The sequence below is a fragment of the Trifolium pratense genome, linkage group LG3, assembly GCF_020283565.1.
Source record: "Trifolium pratense cultivar HEN17-A07 linkage group LG3, ARS_RC_1.1, whole genome shotgun sequence".
Classification (NCBI taxonomy): Eukaryota; Viridiplantae; Streptophyta; class Magnoliopsida; order Fabales; family Fabaceae; genus Trifolium; species Trifolium pratense.
Window position 1 is genome coordinate 28,188,984 of NC_060061.1, and position 27,131 is coordinate 28,216,114.

A 27,131-nucleotide genomic window follows, 5' to 3' on the forward strand; every position below is an offset into this window, starting at 1 on the left:
TTATTTTCTTAAGCAGTTTTTAATTAAACGTTGATTATAATTCGTCACGAGAGTGAGAATTAATTAAAGTAAAAATCAATAGAGCGAGAGCGTGAGATTTCTACTAGATAGTAAAAACTGAACATTAACTCTGATTCGCAACGAGAGTTGGGATTAGAGTTAATTAAATTATATTGCTTTTCAAAGAGTATTTTATTAGCGGATGCGAGAATGAGAGTTAAGCATCACCTTTATAATTTATAATACTAGTCAAGATTTGCGAGAGCTGAGATTAGTGTTTTTAAAACAATATAGTTTCGAAGATTTTACAGTTTGTCTAGCACGAATTAAGCATTGAACCCTCTGAAGCAACTAATAGCACGTCCTAGCAATATTTTATTTACATATTAAAAATCTAAAAAATATTTATTTCTCTTATTTTAATTATTCAATTAATCAAAACCCTTTAAATCATTAGCCTTAGATTTACAAAGCAACACTAGATAACGGTAGGTTGATTATTGGTCCTTTGGGTTCGATAATCTTTTAAAACTACACGACACGACTGTATACTTGCAGTTAAGTTGATAAATATCCCGATCAAAGGAGCACAGTGTTGAGCAAGATGTCATGACACTTTACTGTGATAATCTGAGTGCCATAAATATTTCTAAAAATCCTATTCAGCATAGTAGGACTAAGCACATTGATATACGACATCATTTTATAAGAGAGCTTGTGGAAGAAAAAATTGTCACACTTGAACACATTGCATCTGAAGAACAGTTAGCAGACATTTTTACAAAGGCTTTGGACGCAAGTCAATTTGAAAAATTAAGGGGCAAATTAGGAATTTGCCTATTTGAAAATCAATAGCAGTTACTGCATGAAGAGCGTGCAGCAGTTGATTTCTCTCTCCCACTTTTTGTGCACGCTAACTTAGGGGAGTTATTATTTTCCCTTCATAACCAACTCATCATCACGCAAACCTCTCACATTCCTCCTTCCTTCACGAAAACCAACTCAACTTCTTACTTTCTCAGAAATCGCTCAACTTTCATTCTTATCAACCACAAATTTTACTTCATTATACTCACCATGTCTGATTCTGCTAAATCCACTCCAATTAACGACGAAGCTACTCGATCTCAGTCTGCCATGGGTATGGATTCTATTGTTGTCAACGCCATTCCTATTTCAAGTATACCACCTATAAGTCCTGCTAAAAAGGTGAAGAGAACTTCGAAGAAGGAGAAGACATCGCAAGTAAGCCTCAACTCTTCATCTCCCTCTGCTTCGATTAAGAAAACGAAGAAAAGAGCAAGAAATCGAAATCTGAATCGAGGAGGAGTTTTACAATGTCTGAACTGCATGTTGATCCACTTCCATCGAGTGGTGTTGCTACTCCTGTCATTAATCTTGCAGTGGAAGATGTTGACGCATCTGTGGTAAGAATTCTCTTAATCTAGGTCTTGATGTTCCCAATTCTGTTGAAACCCTAGGTGTAGAGAACCCTGCTATGTCTGAAAATTTGGGGAAAAGTGTTCCTAATCCCCCTATTGTTGTTGATGTTAATATTGGTGCTTCCACTGAGACCAATGATGTTGTTGCTGCTGAGTCTCTCAAGAAAACAGGTCCTGAGACTCATGTTGCGTCAAGTGTTGTGACACCTGACGCTGAGCCAAATGTTGTGCCAGATGTTACCACATCTTTGGCACCAGATAATCTTGTGGACTACTCTGAGTCTGATGAGAGTCCTAAACCTAAGTTTGCTAATGAAGAGATGTTTGCTGATAAGGATGTTAATGAAGATCCTGATGTTGTGATTATGAATGAGACAACTGCAAGTGATAAGTCTCATCCAACAAATTTTGAAGCTAGTGTAGCTAGAAGAACTAGGAGCAGGGCTGGTAAAGGTGTGGAAACTGCCATCACACCTGTCCAAACACCTAAACCAACAAGGTCTGCAAAAGGTACTGGTAAAAAGCCCTTGTATGGTCCTCCAAAACCTGTGAGTAAGGTGATTCCTAGAAATGAGGAGAAGCAAAAGGTCAAGAAAAGGAAAGCCCCACCTACTAGTGACTCTGAGTTTGAGCCAGAGACAGATGTTGCTGCATCTAGCAGCACATCCAGGAAGAGTATAGGAAGAAATAAGGTTCCTCAGTCTGTTCCCTATGCTCCTTTAGATAATGTGTCATTCCATCTGGAGAATGAATCTGCTAGGTGGAAATTTGTTTATCCCAGGAGGTTGGCTCTAGAAAGGAATCTCAAGGAAGATATCCTTCAATGCCAAAATATTGTTGATGCTATTGAATATGCAGGTTTAATAAAGACTGTCTGTGGGCTGGACAAGTGCTATGACAGGCTTGTCAAAGAATTTTTGATAAATGTGGCTGAAAATTGTGATGATCCAACAAGTCCTGAGTATAGGCAGGTTTTTGTTCGTGGGAAATGTGTTAAATTCTCACCAACTGTTATTAATCAATACCTGCAAAGGAATACTGAAGAGGTGGCTGATTTGAAGGTTACAGACAATGAGGTTTGTAAAGTAATCACAGGTGGCAAGATAAAGGTTTGCCCTAGCAAAGCTAAGTTGGCTGCAACTTCTCTCTCTCCCTTTTATGCCATTCTAAATAGGGTTGCTGCACACAATTGGGTGCCTACAACCCACTCAGGTGATGTGGTAAGAGGATTGGGAAAGTTCATTTATGCTGTGAGTACTAAGGCAAAATTTGACTATGGCACTTATTTCTTTCATGAAACTTTAAGCCATGCTGTGACTTATGCTGTTGAGAAGCCAATAGCCTTTCCCACTCTGCTGTGTAATGTCATTCTTGAGCAACATCCAAATATTCTAAGGAGCACTGATGTTCCTTGTAAAAGAAAAGGGAAGCTGACTATTGAACAAAGGCTGCTTACAGGGACAAATGTTGCAGCAGGTGTTGGCCCATCTGTCCAGGCAGGGGTCCTCTCTAGGAAGCAGATGATTGCTGATTTGACTGAGACTAGCAGAGCACTTAAGGCCAGAAAATTGAAGATAGATCGTGTGATTGAGGCTCTCAAGGCTGAGGAAGCTGCTGAGACTGCTGAGGGTGAGCCTGATGGACAAGAAGGTGCTGAAACTAGTGGCTCTGATGATGGTACTGAGGATATGGTGGAGGACTCTGATGAAAGTTCTTCAATCTGATTTCTGATGTTTTCTCATGTTTTTCTTCTCATGTTTTCTGATGTACTTTTGGTATTTCCCTTTTGTTGCTTTTGGATTCCTAGCACCTGTGTGTGCATTATGGTCTGTAATATGTGCACTCTGATATTTCTCTTGTCTGCTACTCTGTGTTTTGATATGCATCATGTTTGTCAAAATTATGGCTAAAAAGTGGGAGTAGTGTGTGTGTGACAAGTGTGTGGACAGATGTTCTAACATCTGGTGACTGTTTCTGTGCTGTTCGTATGCTCGTATTGAGGGGGAGTGTGAGTAATATGAATGTGTTGAGGGGGAGTAGTGAATTATTCTTTCTCTATCTAATGATAATGCATGTATTCAGGAGGAGTATGAGTGATAATATCTCTTGATCGCCTGAATGTGTTTGATGACAAGTGTTGTGCCAAGTGTGATGGCATCTGACTAATGAATCTACTATCCACTGTGACTGAGAATTTATTTTTCTCAGGTGGTTATGAATTTATTTTTTCCCTGATGTTCTTATGATGAATGGATGTGCTTTAACTATTAGGAGTTTATTTCTCCTATTTCTTGGCATCCACTATGGGAGTTTATTTCTCCCTTGTGTTGTTCCATGAGGCTAGTTGTGTTTTATTCCGCTGTTGCATTGCCTCTGATGCTACTTACCTCTCTTGGAAGTAGTTTTATTATGTGTTACTTTCTTTCCTAGTTGTGTGATCATGTTGACTCGAAGGAAAGGTAATACTGTATCTCTCTTAATACTGGTCTAATATTGTTTTAGCCAAAATTTGCCAAAGGGGGAGATTGTTGGGTTTTTGTATGTTGGCTACATTTTGCAAAAACATCTTTTAGCCAAGTGTTGAGACATATGTGCTTACGCCAAGTGTTGAGACAGATGTGGGTACACATTGGAACAACACCTGTCCGTCTGACTGTGCGCGCCAGCTAGCGGGTTTTTATTTTCTACTCAATCTTTCGAAGATTTGATTGAAGAATTGTTTCAAGGTTTCTTACAGAGTAAGGCGCACATGTTTAACATGTTTCAGGAGGCAGTCAAACCCTAGTTATATTTTCTAAAAGAATTATATTTTTAGAAAATATATTTTTGTGATTCAAAAATATAATTATTATTTTCAAAAATATATCAGCTGTTGCCGCAATTCTAGAAGCCCTAATTTTGTCTTGAAGCCCAAGTCGTTCTACTACTATAAATACGAAGGCAAGCATATGGTTTCAAGTATCTAAAATCGTGTTCTTACAAAGCGTGTGTCTTAGGGATTTTAGAGTGTTAATTGTGAGCCTTTCTTGTATCTCATTGATGCAAGCTTAGGACCTGAGTGTTATTGAGTTGTAAGTGTGAACTTCTCCTAAGCTTTGAAGTACGGAGATTGTTCTAGTGTGTTGTATGATTTGCTCGCAAGCTTTTAAGCAAGAGTGAATCCTAGTTTCATAGGAGTGTGTCTCCACATTTTGTAATCGTTGAAGTTTATAACAACGCTGAGTGTGTTGTTAAGGTGGGAATTGGGACGGGGTCTCATATCTAGGAGTTCCTAGGTAGAACTGTCATTGGGTAGTGATTAAGTGAGAAGTTGTAAACGGGTGAGTTTAGCTTCGAAGTAATACTGCTGATAGTGGACTTCATTCCTGGATTGGTATCCCCTAGAGTAGGCTGTTAGGCTGAACTGGGTTAACAACTCTTGTTTTATGTTATGTGTTCTGTTTATAGACAAGTACGTTGGTGCACCTGTAGCAACATCAGTCTACTACAGACAAGTGTTGATACACCTTGATCAACACCTGTCTACTGTGTGCCAGGAATTACAGATCCATCAGCCTTGTATTTTACAGTGTATACCCATTTGCCCCCTACAGGTTTCTTTCCATTTGGTAGAGAGACCAATTCCCAAGTATTGTTCTTATCAAGTGCCTCCATTTCCAAATTCATGGCTTGTTTCCATTTCCTGTCAGACAATGCCTCAGACAATGAAGTAGGTATTGTGGTAGTGTTTAGACTTGTGAGGAAGGCTTTATGGGTAGTTGATAATTGTTCAAAGCATAAGTAATTGGATAGAGGGTAAAGTGGCTTGTTGGTGCATGTTCTAGTTTCTTTCCTATGGGCAATTGGGAGATGCGAGTCTTTAGAGTGTATTGGTGTTACTTCTCTTGATTTTGGTTTTTTATGTTTTATCGGGTTGGGTTCTTGTAAGGTTGAGCTAGACTCTGGTACCTGAATAGGAGAAAATTCGGAAATTGAATCACTAGATTTTGAAGGGTCAAGGAAAGTTTCTTCATGTAATGTTGGATTGGATTCATGGATATGAGTAGATTCAGGAATGATATTCTTTTTCCTTGTGTATACTAAATTCTTCCCATATCTTACATCAACACCAACATTTCCATCTTTTTCGGAATCAATTTCAGTCTCAACATTGTCACCTCTAGTTTCAACATTTTTAGGATCAATTTCAGTCTCAACATTGTCACTTCTAGTTTCAGCCTCAACTTCTGGTCCGAGATTAAGGTCAGGAAGTATAAGAGACTCATCTTCCTTACTTGTGCTCTCCCCGTGAAGATGAGTTTGAGCGAAGTAACTTTCTTGTTCATGAAAGGTGACATCTCGAGAGACAAAGAATTTATTAGACGGTGGATGATAACATTTGTAACCCTTTTGGGTGGAAGAATACCCTATAAAGACACACTTTAAGGCTCTAGGATCAAGTTTCCCTCTACCATCACTATGGATATGGACGAACGACTTACACCCAAATATTCTAGGAATGAGATTACAAGAGGTGGACACATCAGGATAAAATGAGGATAGAACCTCCATAGGAGTTTTAGAGGCAAGGACACTAGAAGGTAAACGATTTATGAGATACGATGCGGTTAAAACCGCCTCTCCCCAATACTTCTTGGGAACCTTATTTTGGAATAATATAGCACGTGTTTGATCTAACAAATGCCTGTTTTTTCTCTCAGCAATCCCATTTTGTTGGGGTGTTTTGACACAAGAGGACTCATGAATAATACCCTCTTTTTGACAAAAGGAATTAAGTCCTTGATTGAAGTAATCTTTGGCATTATCAGACCTGACCCTCTTAATACTCACTCCAAACTGATTTTTTACCAATGAGAAGAAATGTAGAAACACAGAGGTAACCTCGGACTTTTGTCTTAGTAAGTAGACCCATGTAACCCGAGTGCAATCATCGATGAATGTTACAAACCATCGAGCACCCGATATATTTAGAACATTAGAAGGACCCCACACATCAGTATGAATTAAATAAAATGGAGAAGTACTCACTTTGTTACTGATCGGAAAAGAGGCACGTTTGTGTTTAGCAAGTTGACACACCTCACAACAAAGACTCTCAACATCTAAATTTTTAAAAAAGGAAGGAAATATTTGTTTCATGACTCTAAATGAAGGATGACCAAGGCGACGGTGGTATAGAAAGACCCTCTCCCTGTTGGTCTTAATTGATTCCGAAAAAAGTGAGTTGTTGTTGTTGAGTGAATTTGGGGGGAGATTTTGGTTATCCAAGTAATAAAGACCATTCTATTCTCTCGCATTTCCAATTGTCCTCCCCGAATGCTTATCTTGAAAAACACAAGCATTGTCATAAAAAATAGCATTACATGATAGGTTTTTGGTGAGTTTTTGTATGGAAATTAGGCTAGTAGACAATTTGGGAATGTGAAGGACATTTCGTAGGATTATAGATGGACTTATTTGGATATCTCATTGACCTGCTACAGTTAAAAGGGTACCATCTGCTGTGGATATTTTCTTGTTACTGAGACAAGGTGAATAAGTGGAAAATTGTGTGGGTAAGGGTGTCATATGGTCGGTGGCTCCAGAATCCAGTATCCAATATTGGTTATAGGGTTTATCCGAAGCATTAAATCCAACAGAAAATTGAGACTTACCAAGAGAAAGTGGAAACGGAAACATACCTGAATATCCTTCCGTTGTTGGTGTCTCCAATTCACTAAGAAAAGATTTCAACATCTTTATTTCATCTTGGTTGAGTAGAACAAATCCTTTTTTTGACATATTGACCGATGTCATGTGATTGTCTTAATAAGGAGAACAAAATAGCAAAAAAAAAAATCCAAGTTTTTTTTTTTTGAATGAACAGTGACGCAGGAACAGTACTGCTATGAACAGTACGCGTGTGAACAGGGTCGTGGATGAACAGTACCACATGAACAGTGATTTCGCAACTGTTTGCTGAAACTGCAATAAAGGCAGTAGTAACAAATCCTAATCCTGCAATGAAGGCAGTTAGGGTTTATGACCGCAATGAAGGCGGCTAGGGTTTATGCAGAAGCAAGGCCCTCAAAGAACGAGAGCTCTGATGCCATGTGAAAACTGAATATATTATTATATTTCAAGTTATAAATAATTTACAATCACTAATGTGTTTATATAAGCTATTCTAACCTAATGGGCTCATGGGCCGAATACAAATTACTAATAGAAGATTACTCCTAATAATAGAATATTTACTATTTATTTACAACATTTAGAGTTATGCTAAATAGTATTTTTGAGGGACTTGCTAAGCATATTAAAAGGGAAAATTATCATGAGAAGAAAAGCTATTTGACGGTCTTTCTTGACTAGTTTGGCCTAACAACGGGTGTTTGGAGAATTCGCTATGTTAGTCTTGGAGGTAGGACGATCCTGCTGAATTTGATCCTTAATTAATTTCATACCTATCTTCTATCTCTCCTTAATGAAATGGCGTGTTAAAGTTTGAAAAAATAGTCTAGTTGCAAAGGAAATTTTTGTGGTGGGGGGAGGCTAGCAAAGTGTGTCGAAAAGATTGCTTAGGTTAGCTGGACAAAAGTTTGTAAGGCAAAGACTGAAGGAAGACTTGGGATTAGAGATCTCCGAGCTGTTAATCTATCATTACATGGTAAGTAGGTCATTGGAGAGATATTCTTTTGGCGAGATATGGTCCACTTTTTCCCTCCCGTCATCTTGGAGGGAGGATTGGGGCGGATTTCAGGATGACATCTATGTGGTGGAGGAATGTGTCTTTACTAGGGGGTCCTGTGGATGCTATTTCTGATTGATTTTTAGAGGGGGTGGTTAAAAAGGTTGGTAATAGGCTTACTACTCAAGGTGAGAAAATTACAAGAAGGAGAGTTAAATTGTGTTGGCTTTTTCTAAAATCTAAGCGTGTGTTTGGTTCAGCGGCGGAGAGAATTGATTTTGGCAGAATTGATTCTGTAAAATTGATTCTGACCAAAATTGATTTTAAGCTGAAGTGGTTTATGTTTGGATATATTCATGAAAAAGTGAGTTGAACAAAAAATTTGAGTGTAAAAATCAATTCTAGAATCAGAAGCTACGATTTCTAGCTTCAAGTAGAATCAATTCTGGAGGCAGAATCAATTCTACTTTTGAGAAACCAAACAAGTCAGAATCAATTCTACACGTCCAGAATCAATTCTGGATGCTCCAGAATTGAAACCAAACATACACTAAGTGTTTTAACACAAGTTAGATTCTGAACAAAGAGTAGTAGAATATGACCAGATTTTTTCAAAAGAGTTTGTAGCAGATAAATCAAACACAAAAAGAGAAAAGAGAGAGAGAACAATTTTATATTGGTTCATCTCACAAACCGGTAGTAGTTTAGTCCCTTTGCATTTTCTACTATTACACTCAAGATTGCAAATGTTCAAGCACACAAGCAGGGTCGTTCTTGATATTTTGAGTGCCCTGTTAAATTTATAAATTTGGTACTTTTTTTTATTCGTAATGTTTTTTTTTATCAGATTTATAAGTCATATTAATTATTTTTTTAATTATTATATATGATATGTCATATGTGGTTCAATCTAAGCTTACTTTTTTCAATTAGATTTTAAGCTTATATAGAAAAAATATTAATATTAATTATATATTAAAAGAAACTATCATTACTTTTTTTTTTTATTAGATTTTACCCTGTGCACACAACTCTCCACACAAGCAAGATACTTCTAATTACTCAAACACACAAGCAAGAGACTATCATTATTTCCACATTTCATATCCCAAACTCCAAATATTCTGTAACCCTTCATACATACCCCACAAACTCTTGTTTCACTTCTGATAATCTTGCTATAGTTTAATTATGCCTGAATAAATTGAATAAAATAGAGGTAATTAATCGGTTCTATAGATAGTCGACAGGTTAAACATATTTCCAACGAACTAAGTTAGTTAAATCTTTTATAAAGTAAAAGAAAGTGTACGTTAAAGATGTTGAGAAAAAAGCTATAAAGTAAAAAATCTAGCATCTAAAAATTGATATAAGTATTAAGGAGAGGTAATTAATTTATAAGGTTCACTACATGCTAAAAAATTGAATCTATTCTAGGTCTTGCAACCTTCAATTCTCGTCTTAAGAAATTACTAATTAATTGGTTACATCACTACAACGATGTGAATATAGTAACTATAATAAATGGTAAACTACAATATAACTAGTATTAATTAATTGATTGATGATAGAATAACAACAAAAATAAGAAATTAAACAAGTGTTAATTATTTTGATTTGATGATGCATTGCATATATAAAAATTGCTAGAAAAACTATTGAAAGACATTGTCAAGTTGTCATATGGACGATTATTCCCTTTTATGTGTTATTTCGTCGTTTCTTTTGGATTTTACCATCCTTGACAGTTTGGTGAGTACGCATATGGACACACGTGCATGCTTGTTTTTTCTCACAACATTTCAAATTAATTTTAACAGGTAGCTAGCCGTCGGATATGATATGCTTGCTACTTATAATCACTTTTTTTTTTTGTTGAAATAAGCTATATCCAAACACGAGACATATTCGAATATAAGCAGAGAAATTAATACACACCACTGCACTAGCTAGCATGGACGAGAAAACAAAATGTAACAATTCACTACCTATGCCCAAAACCACAAGACAAAGCCACTAGAAAAATAGAACAAACACCGTAGCACCACAATAAAGGCCTAACAAATACAGGGCCATGTTAGATCTCTTTCATTTCAATATTCCCAGTTAGGGCACAAGTAACATCAATTTTAATTACAAAAAAAAAACTCGTTGGACTCAACTATATATGAGCTTAAATTCATAACGGATTTATTAATCCTTAGTTGACCCGGTGGTGATTGACATTAAAATTGGTAGGAAGAATCACAGTTCAATCCCCCGCAACTGCAATCTAGAAGGGCTTGAACCAGTCAATGTCAGAACTAACCTCCCAACCAAATTAGACGGTCTAGTGGATCAGATATTGATGGTGAAAAAAAAAATCATATCAGATTTTTAAATAATGTGATCAATTCTCAAATCTTTGCTGAAATAATTTTTGACTAGCTAGATTATATTTAATTACCTCTCAACTGCACTTCAGATTACAAGCTTAGCATTTCTTTTTAATTGGTATATATCTATGTCAATGAATCATCTTTGAGAAATGACATGCACTTTTACTTTGACTCTAGGTTCAAAAGACACAATATTTGCCTTTTGTGGAACATGAACATTAAAGAAGGTGCTTGTGATTGGGTTGGCTGCTCTTTCCAGTCACACTCACACATGAGACATAATGATTTTCTCTTTAGTACGAAAACAGCACTTGCTTTGATTCAAATGGCTTTAGCCATGAGGGTCCTTCCCTATCACCCAAATTTCAGTCACCAGTTTGTTTTTTTTTTTATAAGTAAAAAGTAAATTATAAGGAGTACAAGGAATACTCAACTCTTACAATTCAGAATAGATCACTTTAGATGCGTTGAAAACAATCTAAAGGATTATTACGTCATTCAGAAAAAACTAAATTAACATTGTTCCCTGTTCGGCCTATAAACCAAAACCAAGAAAAATAAACAATTTGCTCCACTAAAGATGATATGTTGACACAGTCTCCTCTAAAAATAATATTATTACGCGTACGCCAAATACTCCATGTCGTCGTCAGCCGTTGAACATAGGCATATGATTGGGTAACCCTATACATGTACTATAACACCAAAGTGAACAACAATTTACTAATATAACTTGTGCCAACCGTCTCGGCGTATGTCATGGTTTTAAGTTGTGGTCCACAAGTAATTAGACGTGCAACAAAGAAGATTTTGAATTGAGGTCAAATTTGCAAATAGCATTGTGTTAAATATTGCAGGATCATATTTTTTTTTACTTTAATACCAGTTATTGTTATTTATTTTAAGAAGAACAAATCTAGCTTATTAGCTCTTTGAAATATCGTCAAGTACGATAAAAAGAAATTGGGAGATTTCAACCAAAAAAGAAATATAATGTGTGCTCGGAAATATTATATAGCTTGATGCGGCTCAATGTTGCCATTTCAATGCAAATTTGTGTGTGTATTGTGTTGCAAATCGGTGCAATTGCGGAAAAAACAACAACCACATTAATGTTTTGACCACATTATTAGATAATTTAATAATGTGGTCAGCAATTTAAAATTATGTCAATAACATAAGCATTTTAGAGATATTCGCAATTTGGATCGATTAGCATATTGACTTGCATTCAGAGTTAAACAACGACAACATTTATTTGCTTGTGATATCAAAAATCACAATCGCAAAGTGCAATTTAAAACTATATACAGTAGCAGAGCCGGTTCCGAGATTTTTGAGGTCCAGGGCAAATACTAAAATGGACCCCTAATAAAAAATGTATTTTTTTTTAACAAAACATTATTTATTTAAATTGTAAATAATGTTAACACATCAAAAATAATTATTTATTTGTGTAACTAACATAAAAAAAATGTCATAAATATTCCGCAACATTGAAATTGATTAACAAATAAAATTGATAGTGTAACTAAAAAATTAAGAGATAATTAATAAATAAAATTAACATTTACACAACAAATAAAATGAATAACAAAATTGATAGTGTTTGATGATTTAATAGAAATTGATAGTGTTTTTTAATAAAAATTACAATTTAATTTTATAAATTAATTCTTTATTTTCAAAGAAAATAACAAAATGTAGTTTTTTAAATATAAATAAAGTAGTAAAATTATTTATGAGTTATAAAGTTATTTTATTTATATAAAAGATCATCATTATGTAAAAGGAAATCATTTTTGAATTTGTTTGATTTATAATTTTTATGGTGGTATTGATTATCATTTGTTGAAAATTAAAACCTAATCTAATTAAATAAAACAAACAAAAGAATTCCAACCAAAAGATGCATAGCTGGGAGTTCAACATATAAATGGGCGCGCACCAAACCAACTGTGCTATCTTTATCTCGTATAAACAAAACCTCCGCATAGATACTTAACAGATTTTAACATGATGGGCCCAAAAAAAAATTGAGGCCCCAGTTTTTTGGAGGCCCTGGGCTCGGTCCCTGCTTGCCCTGGCCCAAAACCGGCCCTATACAGTAGTAATTAATCATACAAAATTAGTAAAAAAAATTTGTTAACAAAATTAGTACCTAAATACCCAACTTTTCTTATTCTTAGTTCAAATTAAATGGACACATACACCAAAGAAAACTATTGTGAAACAAAGTTTAGAAACAAAGTTTAGGATGGCGATGGGTAGGGTATTGCTAGGATACTATAGTACTCATCTCCATACCCGCAGTTTGAAAAAATATTCGTACCCATCCTCATACCCGCGTGGGTAACAACTTTTGTCCCCGTCCTCATACTCTATGGGTATACCTAAGTATCCATACCCGTACCCGTTACCCGCATTTTTGCTAAAAAAAAAATTGATCGATTATAAAATATCATAACGTTTTAATATAATTAATTTTTTTAAAGGTTTTAATGTCGACTCATGAAATTTATAAACAAAAACTTTACCAATCTCATGTTAAAGTTCATTTTTTTGTTAACATATTCACATTGTGTTTGTATTATATTATAAATAAACATTTTTATTGAAAATATGTAATAGTAATAGTTGTTGTATTTTTTTAAATTGATATACATATCTTATTATATAAAAATATATATAAAATAAATATATATACATTATGTGGGTATGAGGGCGGGGTGGGTACTAAGGTATCCGTATCTGCACCCATACCCATTCATTTTTGCGAGTAATTACCCATACTCGTGCCCGTACCCAAAATACGGGTTTTTACTCTACCCGTTATGAGTAATTTTTGCGGGTGCCCACTAAATATGAGTCAAATTATCATCCTAACAAAATTTGCGAGGGAGAGAAGATATAAAAGATTGAAGAGACATGCACCTACCAAAAAAGAAATAGAATACATACATATATACCTACACAAATATGTACATTTGATTTGAAAGACATGTATAGTGGAGTTCCTTACTATTTAATAAATACTATATAAAACTATAAAAAGAAAAATATAGAAAAGGTTATTGGGTTAGAAAGGATTAAAAAACTAAGAAAAGAGAAAGCAAGAAGAAATTATGGGATAATCATTCCAAATGGAGATGAACTTTCTTCCAACCTCATCATATGTGTCATCATACACCTTTGCTTCTTCACCTCCCCTCTCCCTCCCAGTCCCTCCTCCTTTATCTCTCTCTTTCTCCTTTAACTTTTCACCGCCTCCAACAGCATCTTCCATTTTTTTATTCTACCTCAAAAGTAGTTAATTATTAAATCAAATATAAAATAAAACATTATTCATATCAAGAGAGAGAGAGAGAGAGAGAGAGAGAGAGAGAGAGAGAGAGAGAGAAAGAGAGAGAGAGAGAGAGAGAGAGAGAGAGAGAGAGAGAGAGAGAAAGAAAGAGATCCCATCTTGTTGCATATATCATGACTTCCTCTTGTTTAGGGTTGAAGCCATATATAACTAACAAGCCTAACATATCTTCCCATATTCTCTAAGCCTAAGTTTTATTTTCACTTAATTTCAAACATTAAATTTTCATCACATAATCACACTACTTAAGTACTCTTTTGTTAGTTTCTTATTCTAAACTTGAATCAAAGAAACAAACATTAATCTTAAGATGCTAAAAAAGATGGATGAAGTAGAAATCACAAATGGTAATAATTTCCCTCAAAATCCAACAACTAGTGCTTCTAATAATCCTCCTACTTTGAAGAGAAAAAGAAACCTCCCAGGAAATCCAGGCATGTTATTATTTTATTTTTCCTTCTATTTATAATTCTCTTCAACTTTTGATTATATATATATAGGTATATTCAAAGTTAATTTACTTTTTATTAGTAAAAAGAAACAATGATTTTCTTTTTTATATTTAATTTGCACAGATCCTGAAGCAGAAGTTATAGCTTTATCACCAAAGACTCTTATGGCTACAAACAGATTCTTGTGTGAAACATGTGGGAAAGGTTTTCAAAGAGATCAAAACTTACAACTCCATAGACGCGGACATAATCTTCCATGGAAGCTTAAGCAGAGAACAAATAAAGAAATAAAGAAGAGAGTTTATGTTTGTCCTGAGAAGAGTTGTGTTCATCATGATCCTTCAAGGGCACTTGGTGACTTAACTGGGATAAAAAAGCACTTTTGTAGAAAGCACGGTGAAAAGAAGTGGAAGTGTGAGAAGTGCTCAAAACGTTATGCTGTTCAGTCAGATTGGAAAGCTCATTCAAAAACCTGTGGTACTAGAGAATACAAATGTGACTGTGGAACTATCTTTTCAAGGTAACTAACTATGTTTTTCTCATAAAAACTTTGCTTCAATATCTGATATAAGAATTTCGAGGGATTAGTAACGCACAATGAAGCACGGACACTCTCAGATTTCCTGTATCGGACACTGACACGATACCGACAATTATTATTACACTTATTTATGTCATTTTATTAAAATTATTATCGGTGCATCCGTGTCATGTTCGATGTCTGTATCTGTGTCTATGCTTCATTGGTCAGACACGGATTGGTTTATGAAAAAAGTCTTATATATGGATCAAGTTTAAAAGTGATATGGTAACTTGAATATGTGTTGTGTGTTAGTTTATCTTTTTCTTTGTCATTTTTTAGCTTTTGAGAGTAAAAGGAGAATGAGGTTAATTACTTCAAACAAATTAAAGAGTTGATCAAAGATTAATTAAACCGTACACTAGTTTTTTATAAGCCTTTTTGAAGTGATATTTGCCCTAAACGACAAAAGTTAATGGTTTGGAATTATCTCATTTAACCTCACTCACCATATATGTGAATATTAATTTTGTTTTATTTTCACACCATATAGTTTATAACAGACCACTATAGACTTGTTTGTACAAGTCATCATGCCGTACAGATGTTTCTTAGTTACTCCCATTTTGACTTTTGTTGACCTCATAATATTTTGTCCCCACTTTCTGATTCTCGACGGAAGAACGTAACTCAGAATTCGTTCAAGAAGTAAATAAAGTTTTTCTTTTTGTTAAGAAATAAAATTTAAGGTGATAGAATAGTGTCACAGTCCAAGACAGCAAAACGATTGTTTCATTAAGAATTTAAACTTGAATTATGCCGAACGATTTGTTCTTAATTATCCACTTAAGTTCAACTTTTTTTTTTTGTACATTAAGTTCAACTTATATTGTAATTATTAATAGTAGTAATACTTATTTGACTTAATTAGTCTTTTGATCCCTTAAAGATATTTTAGGTTTCACAATGGTTCCTTAAAGAAAAAAAGGTCAGGATTGGTCCTTAAAGACACATCTATTTCTCAATTGGTCCTTTCCGTCAATTTTTTACAAAAAAACGTTAGTTTTAGTAGACTGAATTGTGGATATCATTAAGTGTAAGTGGTCCACAAAAAACCTTATTAATTTTTAAAATTTTAACCATTGAAATTTTTTGTTATATTTAGAGTTAAAATTTAACGGAAATGACCAATATGACAAAAATATATGTCTTTAAGGGACCAATCCGAGCTTTTTTTTAAGGGATCAATCCGGACCTTTTTTTTCTTTAAGGAACCATTGTAAAACCTAAAATGTCTTTAAGGGGCCAATTTGTTAATGGTATGTGAATATTTTTGGTTAAGCAGGAGAGACAGTTTCATAACTCATAGAGCCTTCTGTGATGCATTAGCAGAAGAAACAGCAAGAGTAAGTGCAGCATCAGAAATAAACAACTCATTATTAAGGGGTAACATTGGTAATTACAACATAATGGGAACAACAACATCCTTAATCCCTACCAACATGATGTCAAACCATTTTTCATCAATTTTCAAACCAATTGCAACTCCTCCTCCTGATCATCATCATCATGAATCAATCAATCAAACTAGAGGACTCTCCCTTTGGATGAATCAAAATCAAACATCTCATGAAACAATGGTCACCACCAATGGAAATTCTAATTTGCATGAGATTCATCAACAACAACAACAACATGACACATCATCAAGAGGATTAATATATGATAATCCAAACTCAAATAATTATCAGCTTAATTGGGTTTTTGGTAATAAATTTTCCTCTAATTGCAATCAAGAATTAATTACTAGTACTACAACTTCACTTCCACTAGGAAACATTAATGTTAATATTAAGGATGTTACAAGCCAACAAATTTCTTCTCCATTGTATAGCTCACAACATCAAATACAATCACATCAAACATCATCAGCAAACATGTCAGCAACAGCTTTGTTACAAAAAGCTGCTCAAATTGGATCAGCCTCAAGTGACACATCATTCCTTGGAAGTTTAGGTTTGAAATGCAGTAATAATAATAACATTGGTGGTAATTCTGGTATGCATGGTACAACAAGTTCATTACTCATTAGTCTTGCCAATGAGGAAGATCATAACACTGCATGTGATTTTACACAAATGCAACCTTCTAAACGTAGACATGTGCAAAGTGATGAGAATGGTGGAGGGCATACTAGGGATTTTCTTGGTGTTGGTGTGCAAACCATTTGTCACCCTTCATCAATCAATGGATGGATTTGATTTTACCATCATTATCATGTATATATATCTACTTATGAATTATGATCCTCTTTTCTTCTTTTTTTTTTTATCTTCAAATTCATATTATCTACAATCATGTTCTTGCATTCACGCATTCAGGATATGACCTATGACCGACCAATATTTACTTATGAATTATGATCCTCTTTCTTTTTCTTTTTTTTTTCAAATTCATATTATCTACAATCATGTTCATGCATTCATTTATTTAGGATATGACCGTCCGATATTGATCCTATAAGATGATCCAAAAAAAAGTAGATTTTTATTTTAATTTTATAATTCAAAATGTCAAGTTTAAATCTGAACCATCTGATCTTGATCGAATGATCGATCATCAATATTTTGATTCGTAAATGCGAAGAATCTCTTACGGGAGAGAGTTTGTCGCTTTTTTTCTCCTTTTTCTCCATGAAAAGGGAAAATTAATTAGCAATAAAAGGAAAAAGGTGATGAAATGAATTACTGAAGTTAGAGGAAAATTAAAGAATTATTAAGTATCTGAAAACTTTGCAAGAAGGAAAAGGTGGGAATTGAGTGGCTGATGGAGGCTAAAAAGTTTGTTGTTAGAAAAATATTGAAGGACTTAAAGAAAAGAAGAGAGATCCATGCTTATTCTTTTGAATGCTGAAAGCTGACCCCTTTTAAAAATGGTGGCTTTATTTTTAATTTTTTTATAAAGAGAATGTGATTGTGGAGTAGTGGGGGCAAAGCAAAGGACAAGTTTGAGAACTCCATTATTGATTAATTACTTTCATTTCTGTTGTGGTTTTGTTGTCTTTGTCAAATTGGGCTTAATTAAAGAGTTGTGTTATTTCAACACAGTTTTCCAAACACGTATTTGACATAGTAGATAAATTGAGTCTGTGCACGCATATCGAAGCAGATTAAAAAATTGTAAAATGGTATATTTGTCAACTTTGTGTTTAAAATTTGTGTTTACATAACATTATTGTTAATTAAAAGAGAATTTTTTTTAAGTGACAAAAAAAGAGCATCATTGTAGTACAAATTGGCTTTTAGACTAGGCAAATTCTTATCTACCACAAAATGGATAGAGTAGCTCATCTGAGTTGGCAACATCAAAATCATCAATTTATTTTTCATCATTGATGTTATAAAAAATATATAATTTACAATACTAACAACTCAAAATACTTTAATTGCAAAAATACCCACTAAATTTTCATTCCTTCTTCTTCTACTTCATGTAAGCAAGTTTTAGTGTAAATATATTTAATGTAGAAAAAAAGAATAAAATGGTCAAACAACTTGCTATCCAACACATCCCAAATATGGATCAATATGGATTAGTTAAAGAAAAAAAGAAGAATTGTTTAGTTTAGTTGAGAAAAAATGAAGCTAATCTCTGCAAACATGAAGTAGAAGAAGAAGGAATGAAAATTTAGTGGGTATTTTTGCAATTAAAGTATTTTGAGTTGCTAGTATTATAAATTATATATTTTTTATAACATCAATGATGAAAAATAAATGGATGATTTTGATTTTGCTAACTCAGATCGGCTACTCTACCCATTTTGTAGGAATGGGTAAATTTATTATGTGGCCTTTTCATTCACCCTGCAATATAGCTTACTTTGTAGTACAACAAGATTTGGTTAAAATTTTATGCATGCATAAGAAATGGACCTAAGAAGATCGAGGAGGCACACTATTTTTCTTCCTTTTATCATGACTTCCTCTTCTTTTCATGCACTCGACGGAAAGTGCGGTAATAAATTACCTTTTCTCATGACTCCATAATTCTTCATGGCTCCATTTTTTTTATTATTATCGTGATATTGGTACGAAGTTTTCACCACCGTTAGCAATGACTAATCTTCGTCGATGAATCTGTGAGATACACATGGTGGGTTCTCCGTCGGGGATTTTTTAAGTACATATATATACTATAGTATAATATTACATAGAAAAAATAAAGATTGATTAATTAGTAATTAATTGGTGCAGTGTCCATACTATAGTTAGAAAGAATTTGACAAATATAAAAAGTGAAGTAATGTGTTTATTAAATTATAAATTTTGAATTTTTATTATGAATAAATATTTGGTATGATGGAGTAAGAAAACAATATTCTCTTACATCAAGGATCGTATCTGGAAGAAAATGAATTCTTGGAGGGGAAGAGCATTGTCTAAGGCCGGTAAGGAGGTTATGATAAAATATGTGCTTCAAGCCATCCCATCATATGTTATGAGTGTGTTTATCCTTCCTTCCTCACTCATTGACGATATCGAGAAAATGTTGAATGAATTTTGGTGGGGAGGTGGAGGTAACAACAATAAAGGGATCCACTGGTTAGCTTGTGACAGACTTGCATGCCCTAAGGCGAAGGGTGGTTTAGGCTTTCGTAATTTTGAAGCGTTCAATATGGCTATGGTGGCTAAACAAGCATGGAAACATCATTCAAAATCCGAACTCGTTGGCGGCTAAACTAGTTAAAGCAAGGTATTTCCCACGCTCATCGTTACTCGAAGCATCTTTGGGTTATAATCCTAACTTTGTGTGGCGTAGTATTTGGAAGGCTAGACAAATTCTTTTACGTGAGTGTAGGTGGCGGATTGGTAGTGGCGATAGAATCCATGTTATGTATGATCCATGGCTGCGTGGAAAGGGTGATCGTTGGGTGTCCTCACCTCAAGTGGAATATGTGTATCATTTAGTTGTTAAAGACTTGTTACTTGAGAATTATAAAGAGTGGGATATAGCTAAGATTCGTAACTTGTTTACATGTAGGATAGTGGACGAGATTATTGCAACCCCTCTTATTAGTTCGGTTAAGGAGGATAACATGGTTTGGGAGGAGGGAAAAAATGGGTGTTATTCAGTTAAATCTGGTTACAATCTAGCCATGAGATGTATTATTCGAAGCGATAAACACCATGTAGAGGGCAATTGGAATGATATTTGGAAAGCTCAATCTCCTCACAAAACGCGTCACTTACTATGGAGGTTGTGTAGGGGGTGTCTGCCGACGCGTGTTCGCTTGAGACAACGTTATGTAGCATGTGAACTAAGCTATCCTGTGTGGAATGTTGAGGTCGAAGATGATATTCATGTGTTTTTTGGATGCGTAGCAACTCACGAATGTTGGTCGGTCGCAGGCCTGTCACAGTTGTTGCATAATGCAGCTTACCAGCATGGGACTGTCGCAGAGAGAGTATTTCGAATGTGCAGAAAGAGGACAGTGCAACGATAGGACGGGTTGCATCATTATTTTGGTGCATTTGGCATAATCGAAACGACAAGATCTGGAATGACAATATTCACTCCCCGAGCCAAGTTGGAAGTATGGCGTTCGTCGTCTGAAATGAGTGGATTACTGTCCACCAACTGCAGCGTCATAACATTGTTCCTGTTGAGGATCCTAGGCCGGTTCGGTGGGAGAAACCAGGAGTGAGATGGATAAAGTGTAATGTTGATGCTGTGTTTGTAGTTGAGTTCAGTGTTACTTATATGGGTCTTTGCTTTCGTGATACCAATGGGCATTTTGTGGCTGGCTTGATTCAATGGCAGCAGCCTTTTTATTCCATAGTGGAAGGCGAAGCTTTGGCACTATTACATGCTATGAAAGAGGCTATCTATCGTGGATTTGAGCGAGTTCATTTTGAAAGTGACTCAAAGTTGTTGGTTAACGCCATCCATTCGAGAAGACGGGGCAATTCGGAATTTAGTTTAATTGTTAACGACATTATTCTTCTTATGTCATCTTCTTATGTAAACTTTGAGGTTAAGTTTGTTAGGAGACAAGCGAATTTGGTTGCTCATACTCTTGCTAGGGCGGCCAATGTTTGAGCTAGTTTCCATAAATTTGAGATTATTCCCTTATGTATTGAACATTTATTAGTTAATGATATGAGTTAAGTTTGTTTGGTTAAAAAAATATTTGGTATGATGTTTTATTTATTGTCAATTCAATAAAAAAAAATTAGTAAGGTTATGAGAGATCTTATCTTTTATTTAAAAAATTATTGAAAAAATGAGTTTGTATTGATTTTAAAGTCCACCAAAAAATCGACCATTAAAATATGGACAAGAGTCAAAATTTTATTAACTGTGAAACACGAATAAAGACACAAAATACAACAATGACACGTAGAATCTGATCATAATTTTAGAAAACAAAAGGGATTTGGGTTCAGTGCAGTCAGCAATTTAGTGACTGCAGTGCAGTCGGCTATGTCCAGTCCGTCTGATTAAGATCAGACAGTCCAAAGTTTAAGATCAATTTTATAATTAAAATCTGATCTTAAAATCTGAGCCGTCTGATCTTGATCGGACAGTCCAAATTTAGTGACTGCAGTGCAGTCAACTGCACATAATCCAAATCCAAACAAAAGTTATTAACTACAACTATATGTTTTAGGGTCGGACACCAATCTAAAGTGTCCAACAACAAAATATGTTTCAGACTTATGTTAATCATTATACGAGAAACTCTTGGATGGTCTCGTGACCAAAAAAATTCATTTGGTTCATCCACTCAAATTTTGACAACACAGTAAATAGAGAGAGAAAAATAAGATTCACTGTTCAGCTTCATCATCCTTGAAAATGTTTCATCACATCAACATTTCCTCCACCGACGGCTCCGCTGTAGCACCGTCATTATACATTATTTTTTCTATGTTCTCCTTACAGGTTTTTGAAATAAATATTGAGAACAAATCCTTTTTTTATTATCCTTTTGTCTTCTTCTTCTATGATAACCAGTGACGGTGGCGAGATCCAAAACTATGCGACGGCGAGACAGAACATGGAGGTGGTAACTCGTGACGGTGAAACGGCGTGGTGGTGATGATAGTGATAGATGGTGGACACATCATAATAAAATCAACATTGAGTCAAATCGAAACTACCCAGATCGAATCACCGTCGGCTGATGATCTCTGCCATAGTGAAGTTGCTCAGAATGGGGGTGCAGAAAGTGTTGCTGCTATGAAACATTTTCAAGAATGATTAAGCTAAACAGTGAATCTTATTTTTCTCTCTCTATTTGCTGTGTTGTCAAAATTTGAGTGGATGGACCAAATGAATTTTTTTGGTCACGAGACCATCCAAGAGTTTCTCTCATTATACTATTCAATATATTCAACTTTTTTCATATTCAAAAGAGAAATGATATTTGTACATTCAATTTTAGAAAACATTTGAGACAACTTTCTCTCTCACACTCTCATTGTGAATCTTACTCTCTCTCCTAATCACTTTTTTTAATGTTTTTGTCCCAAAAGATAAAGGAAAAAAATGTTGTCCCAAAAGTTGTCCAAAAAATTGTTGTCCAAATAACACTACTCTATTCAAAATTGGTTGCAAGAGAATATGAAAATAGCTAGGCCCAATTTTATGTTGCACAAGTAAAATAAGTATCGTAACTAGTTAATTTTTGTCATTAAATCAAATGAGATATAATGAAAATTATTAATCCAATAATAAAAAATAGCTAAATTGCACTTTTGACCCTCTAAGTTTCAGAAAGTTACGATTTTAGCCTCCTATGTTTCAAAATAGCAGTTTTGGCCCTCTATGTTTGCCCCATTTTGCAAAAGGTCAATTTTGACCAAATCAACACTTATGTGGCAAATCATTTAAGTGATTCAGCTACCACTTCAGCTTCATTTGCCACCTAGTAATTAAATAAATAAATAATGGGATTGCCATGTTATACTATGTGTCAACTACACTTGATTATTTTTCATGTGTCGTGAATGAAGAACACAACAACACAAACCACCACCAGCTCCATGTTTTTCTCTTCTGCAATCTCACTTCCCTTCTCTTCTTCGTGTTCCCCACAATATCATATTATCATCTCGCTAATTCAGATTTTAATAACAAATAATTATAAGGCTTAAATGCAGTTTTGGCCCCCCAAGTTTCACAATTGCTTGATTTTGGCCCCCCACATTTCAATTGCTTGATTTTAACCCCCTAAGTTTCACAATTACTTGATTTTAGCCCTCCAGGTTTCAATTGCTCGATTTTGACCCCCTAAGTTATAATCAACCTAATTATAATCAACTTTTCATATCTATCCATATATAAAATAAATTTGAGAAAATTTTAGTTAATTCAAACTTTCATATCCAAGAACACATTTAACATCCATCACCAATATTTAAATTTTCATATACATTAGCTTTTAACACCCATCACCAATGTTCAAACTTTCATCTCCATTAACTTTCAAGGTCACGTCTCATTAAAATCACCAAAAATAAAATCAACAATCAAATAGTGAAATATTAAAAGAAAGAACACAACCAATGTAAACAACGCAATAATTAAGGATGACATATCTGAGTTAATGTTGGATGAGAAATAAATCATGAACGACGAAGTATTGAGAGGGGAGAGAATTGGGAAAGTGAGAATGAATTAAAGAAAACATCCGGTGTTTGATTTTTCTAGGTTGTGAGAATGGTGATGGTGATGTTTTTGTTAGTGGTGGCGATTTTGAGGGTTAGTTCAAGGAGGGGTATCATGCGACCTTAAACGGTGAACACAAATTTTTTATTATTTTTTTAATCAGTTACACAAATTTACATTATTTTTTATTTATTTTTTTATTTATTTATTAGGTGGCAAAGAAAGCTGACGTGGCAGCTCAATCATTTAAGTGATTTGCCACATCAGCATTGATTTGGTCAAAATTGACCTTTTGCAAAAGAGGGCAAACATAGGGGGCAAAAACTGCTATTTTGAAATATAAGGGACCAAAATCACAACTTTAAAACTTAGAGTGCCAAAAGTGCAATTTAACATAAAAAATATATTGTATGTATTGTGAAAGACTATTTTACTCTTACACATTAAATAAAACCACACAAATAAGCTAAAAAATAAGCTAAATACTAGATATAGTGAGATGCATATATAACATAGTAGAAAAGTAAAGAAAAGAAAAAAACAAGAAAGAGTTAATTAATTTGTAGTAGTGTCGAAAACACTCTTATTCATCAAATTGAGTCCACTAATATATTGTGACACAAATGGTAGATATTTAAGTCTCTTAATCATTTGCTTTTGGGTTTAATTCCTGTTCGGTATGTATGAAAAAACATTTGTTATGAAAGGTTAATCCCTTAAATGGATTTCAGACGTTACCTCGAGAGAATTAAACTCCACAATTGCACGCGGAGGATATTTTAGTTTAAAAAAAAAAATCAAGGCCCCATCCACCATATATTTGGTGAGGACAAAACTTACATGCATTTCTTAATTTTTCTCTTGCAAAGAGGTAGTTTTTTTTATTAAAAAATAATTTTCTTTTATTTTTTCAAAATGAAAAAACACAAATAACCACCTCTTTGTGAGTGAAAAAGTAAGAAATGCATGAATGGAAATGCATGTAAGTTTTGTCCATTTGGTGATCCACAAAATACCAAATTATTTATTAGAATGGATCATAAATAAGTATGAGAAAAATAAATATAAAAAGTGAAGACAAGAGAATATTGTTATAAACTTATCAAATTACAATTAGCTTAAAAAATATCATATCATATAGTAACTGCATGATTAATATTTGTGGCAATAATAATAGACTTATTTTCCAGAAGAAAATGGTGCTGGCTCAGGACTTATAATCAGGAATTGGAACATTTCCAGATTCTATATTCATAATATCTTCAACTAGCTTTTCGTAGTGTATCTGTACTTCTTCTACTGATTTACCATCAACTGCTTCAGCAATCTTTTCCCAATCCCATTTATCTGGTGTGTCTTCACGATGAATTGTCAGTGCTACCTCAAATTGTTTGTTCTGTTTCCGAGTCCAGTTTGGAGTATATTCAATGTTACCATATTCTGAAGATGAAGCCATCACTGCAATTTGTAGTAAATTGGATAGTAATACTAATACAAGAGAAAAAATTAGAATCATGTTATTGAAAAGATGAAAAATTATTATTATGTGAAATGTTTCTTCTTTATATAAATGCAGAGTAATCGATATTAATTGCTTATTGGATTAAATTGGAGCTTTTGAGTTAATCTTTTGCTATGAATTTAAGTTAATTATTTTTCAGATAAATACTAGTATTAGCCGTGTATGTGACTGTGTACATTTATGATTATAATAACTAGCTTTTGATAAGAAAAGAAAGATAATTACTTGCTCTATATTAATTTTAATTTTTTTTCGTAAAAAGCTTTATATTAAAATTTATAATAAATCTCAGGTGTAAATATTTCTTGTACGTTGGTTGTGTCAACTTTGGTCAATTGTTGAATAAAAGAAAAACGATGTTGTTAATTTTTTTGTTGTTGTTGATAACGAAGTGGAGTGATCGCGGTTCGAATTTCGGTTCTGACGTCTGACATTAGTAATTTCGATATTTTTACTAATTGAGTTAGAATTTGATGATATTTTTTAAATGTGTCGTAATATTTTAATTAATTGTGGGTAAAAAAGATATATATAAAAATAACAAAAATATTTCAACAATTTTTTTTAGGGTGGATCCTGACCCAACCTCAAAAAAATATAGTATCTCTCCAATTTCACATTCTTGCATCCACACAAATTAGTGGTGCACGGTGCACAAGTATTCGATATTTTTATAATGAATACGAAATTTATAAAATTCATCGTTGGATTGAAAGTTTATATCGTTAAGATTATCCATAAATTTTTTCAATTTTTTTGAAAATCATTTGATATGATATTGAGACTCATCAAGATTAACGGTATTCAATAAAAATCCACAAACCGTTAATTTTGATGGGTCTCAATAACATATCAAATGATTTTCAATTTTTTTTTTTAAAATTTATGGATGATCTATACGATATAAACTCTAAATCAAACGGTAGATTTTGTAAAATTCGTATTCGTTATAGTAATATTTGTAACTTGTGCCCGGTGAAAAACTTTATCAATTCTTTCACCATGGACTTGGCCACAAACAAATATATATATATATATATATATATATATATATATATATATATATATATATATATATATATATATATGGGGAGAGATCAAATTACACCGGTGTAACATTTGAGTAATTGATATGTTATTGAGATTGATAAAACTTAACGGTATTCAATAAAAACACATAAAGCGTTAATCTTGATCGGTCTCAATAACATATCAAACGATTTTAGAATTTTGTTAAATTGAACATGGATGATCTAAATGATATAAACTTTCAATCCAACGGTGGATTTTGTAAAATTTGTATTTGTTGAAGCGTTATTGAGCGGTGTAACATTACTCAAATGTTACACCAGTGTAATTTGATCCCTCCCATATATATATATATGGGGGCTGCTAATTTAGACCCAGTTGGGTCTAAATTAGCAAAGTGCACCTTTTCAGTTAGACCAAAATACCCATTTTTTTTATTTTTGACAAAGTATAGCAACAGGGACATATATGTAATTTACATGATAAAAACACGCGCCCCCCATATCTCGCGCGCCCCCCATACCATTTCACCAAATCAGTTTCACGCGCCCCAAAATAATCTAATCAACGCGCCGCCAATTCTAAACTCATCGCAGATCCAACGAAAACCACCATCATCATCATCATCGCAACCACCGTCCACCGTCACGATTCAACGAAACCATCATCATCATCATCGCAACCACCATCGTTCTCTTTAATTTCAGAGAATCAACGATTCAACGAAACCATCATCATCATCATCATCATCGCAACCACCATCAACATCACAATTCAACAATTCAACGATTCAACGAAAACACCATCAACATCATCATCGCAAACACCAGAAACGACCATCACGATTCATTCAATCTCCTCCAGACAACATACGGTATCCCTTCCATCTCTTGTATCTGTAATTCTATTTCATTTTTGTTCTGAATCTGAACTTTAATTGTGCGTTTTTTTTTTATTTATGAAATTGTGTTTGTGTCTTACTATGAAACCATTTTGCTAATATAATGGTTTCATTCAATTGGGTCTACCTATGGTTTGGATTACGGTTTTGAAGAATTAACAAAAGTCAGGGATGAATAAA

General features: G+C 33.9%; 2 protein-coding genes across 2 annotated transcripts; both read left to right on the forward strand.

Annotated features, from left to right (window-relative positions):
- The first annotated feature begins 1,077 nt into the window (after window positions 1-1,077).
- On the forward strand, window positions 1,078-3,539 carry LOC123914895. The gene is made up of 4 exons (XM_045966055.1): window positions 1,078-1,339; window positions 1,449-1,559; window positions 1,614-3,025; window positions 3,525-3,539. The coding sequence occupies exons 1-4, from the start codon at window positions 1,078-1,080 to the stop codon at window positions 3,537-3,539; spliced, it is 1,800 nt and encodes a 599-aa protein (XP_045822011.1).
- A 10,118-nt stretch (window positions 3,540-13,657) lies between these two features.
- Window positions 13,658-17,239, forward strand: LOC123917887 (zinc finger protein NUTCRACKER). Its single transcript, XM_045969769.1, has 3 exons — window positions 13,658-14,288; window positions 14,430-14,826; window positions 16,172-17,239. The coding sequence occupies exons 1-3, from the start codon at window positions 14,165-14,167 to the stop codon at window positions 17,085-17,087; spliced, it is 1,437 nt and encodes a 478-aa protein (XP_045825725.1). The 5' UTR covers window positions 13,658-14,164; the 3' UTR covers window positions 17,088-17,239.
- The last annotated feature ends 9,892 nt before the right edge of the window (window positions 17,240-27,131 follow it).

Bases quoted from the DNA above. Each gene is read 5' to 3' on its own strand.
- LOC123917887 (XM_045969769.1), top strand. From the start codon at position 14,165: ATGCTAAAAAAGATGGATGAAGTAGAAATCACAAATGGTAATAATTTC. The intron at 14,289-14,429 runs GCATGTTATTAT...TAATTTGCACAG, and splicing joins AAACCTCCCAGGAAATCCAG to ATCCTGAAGCAGAAGTTATA. The intron at 14,827-16,171 runs GTAACTAACTAT...TTGGTTAAGCAG, and splicing joins TGTGGAACTATCTTTTCAAG to GAGAGACAGTTTCATAACTC.
- LOC123914895 (XM_045966055.1), top strand. From the start codon at position 1,078: ATGTCTGATTCTGCTAAATCCACTCCAATTAACGACGAAGCTACTCGA. The intron at 1,340-1,448 runs GTCTGAACTGCA...CTCTTAATCTAG, and splicing joins TCGAGGAGGAGTTTTACAAT to GTCTTGATGTTCCCAATTCT. The intron at 1,560-1,613 runs GTGCTTCCACTG...TCAAGAAAACAG, and splicing joins TGTTGTTGATGTTAATATTG to GTCCTGAGACTCATGTTGCG.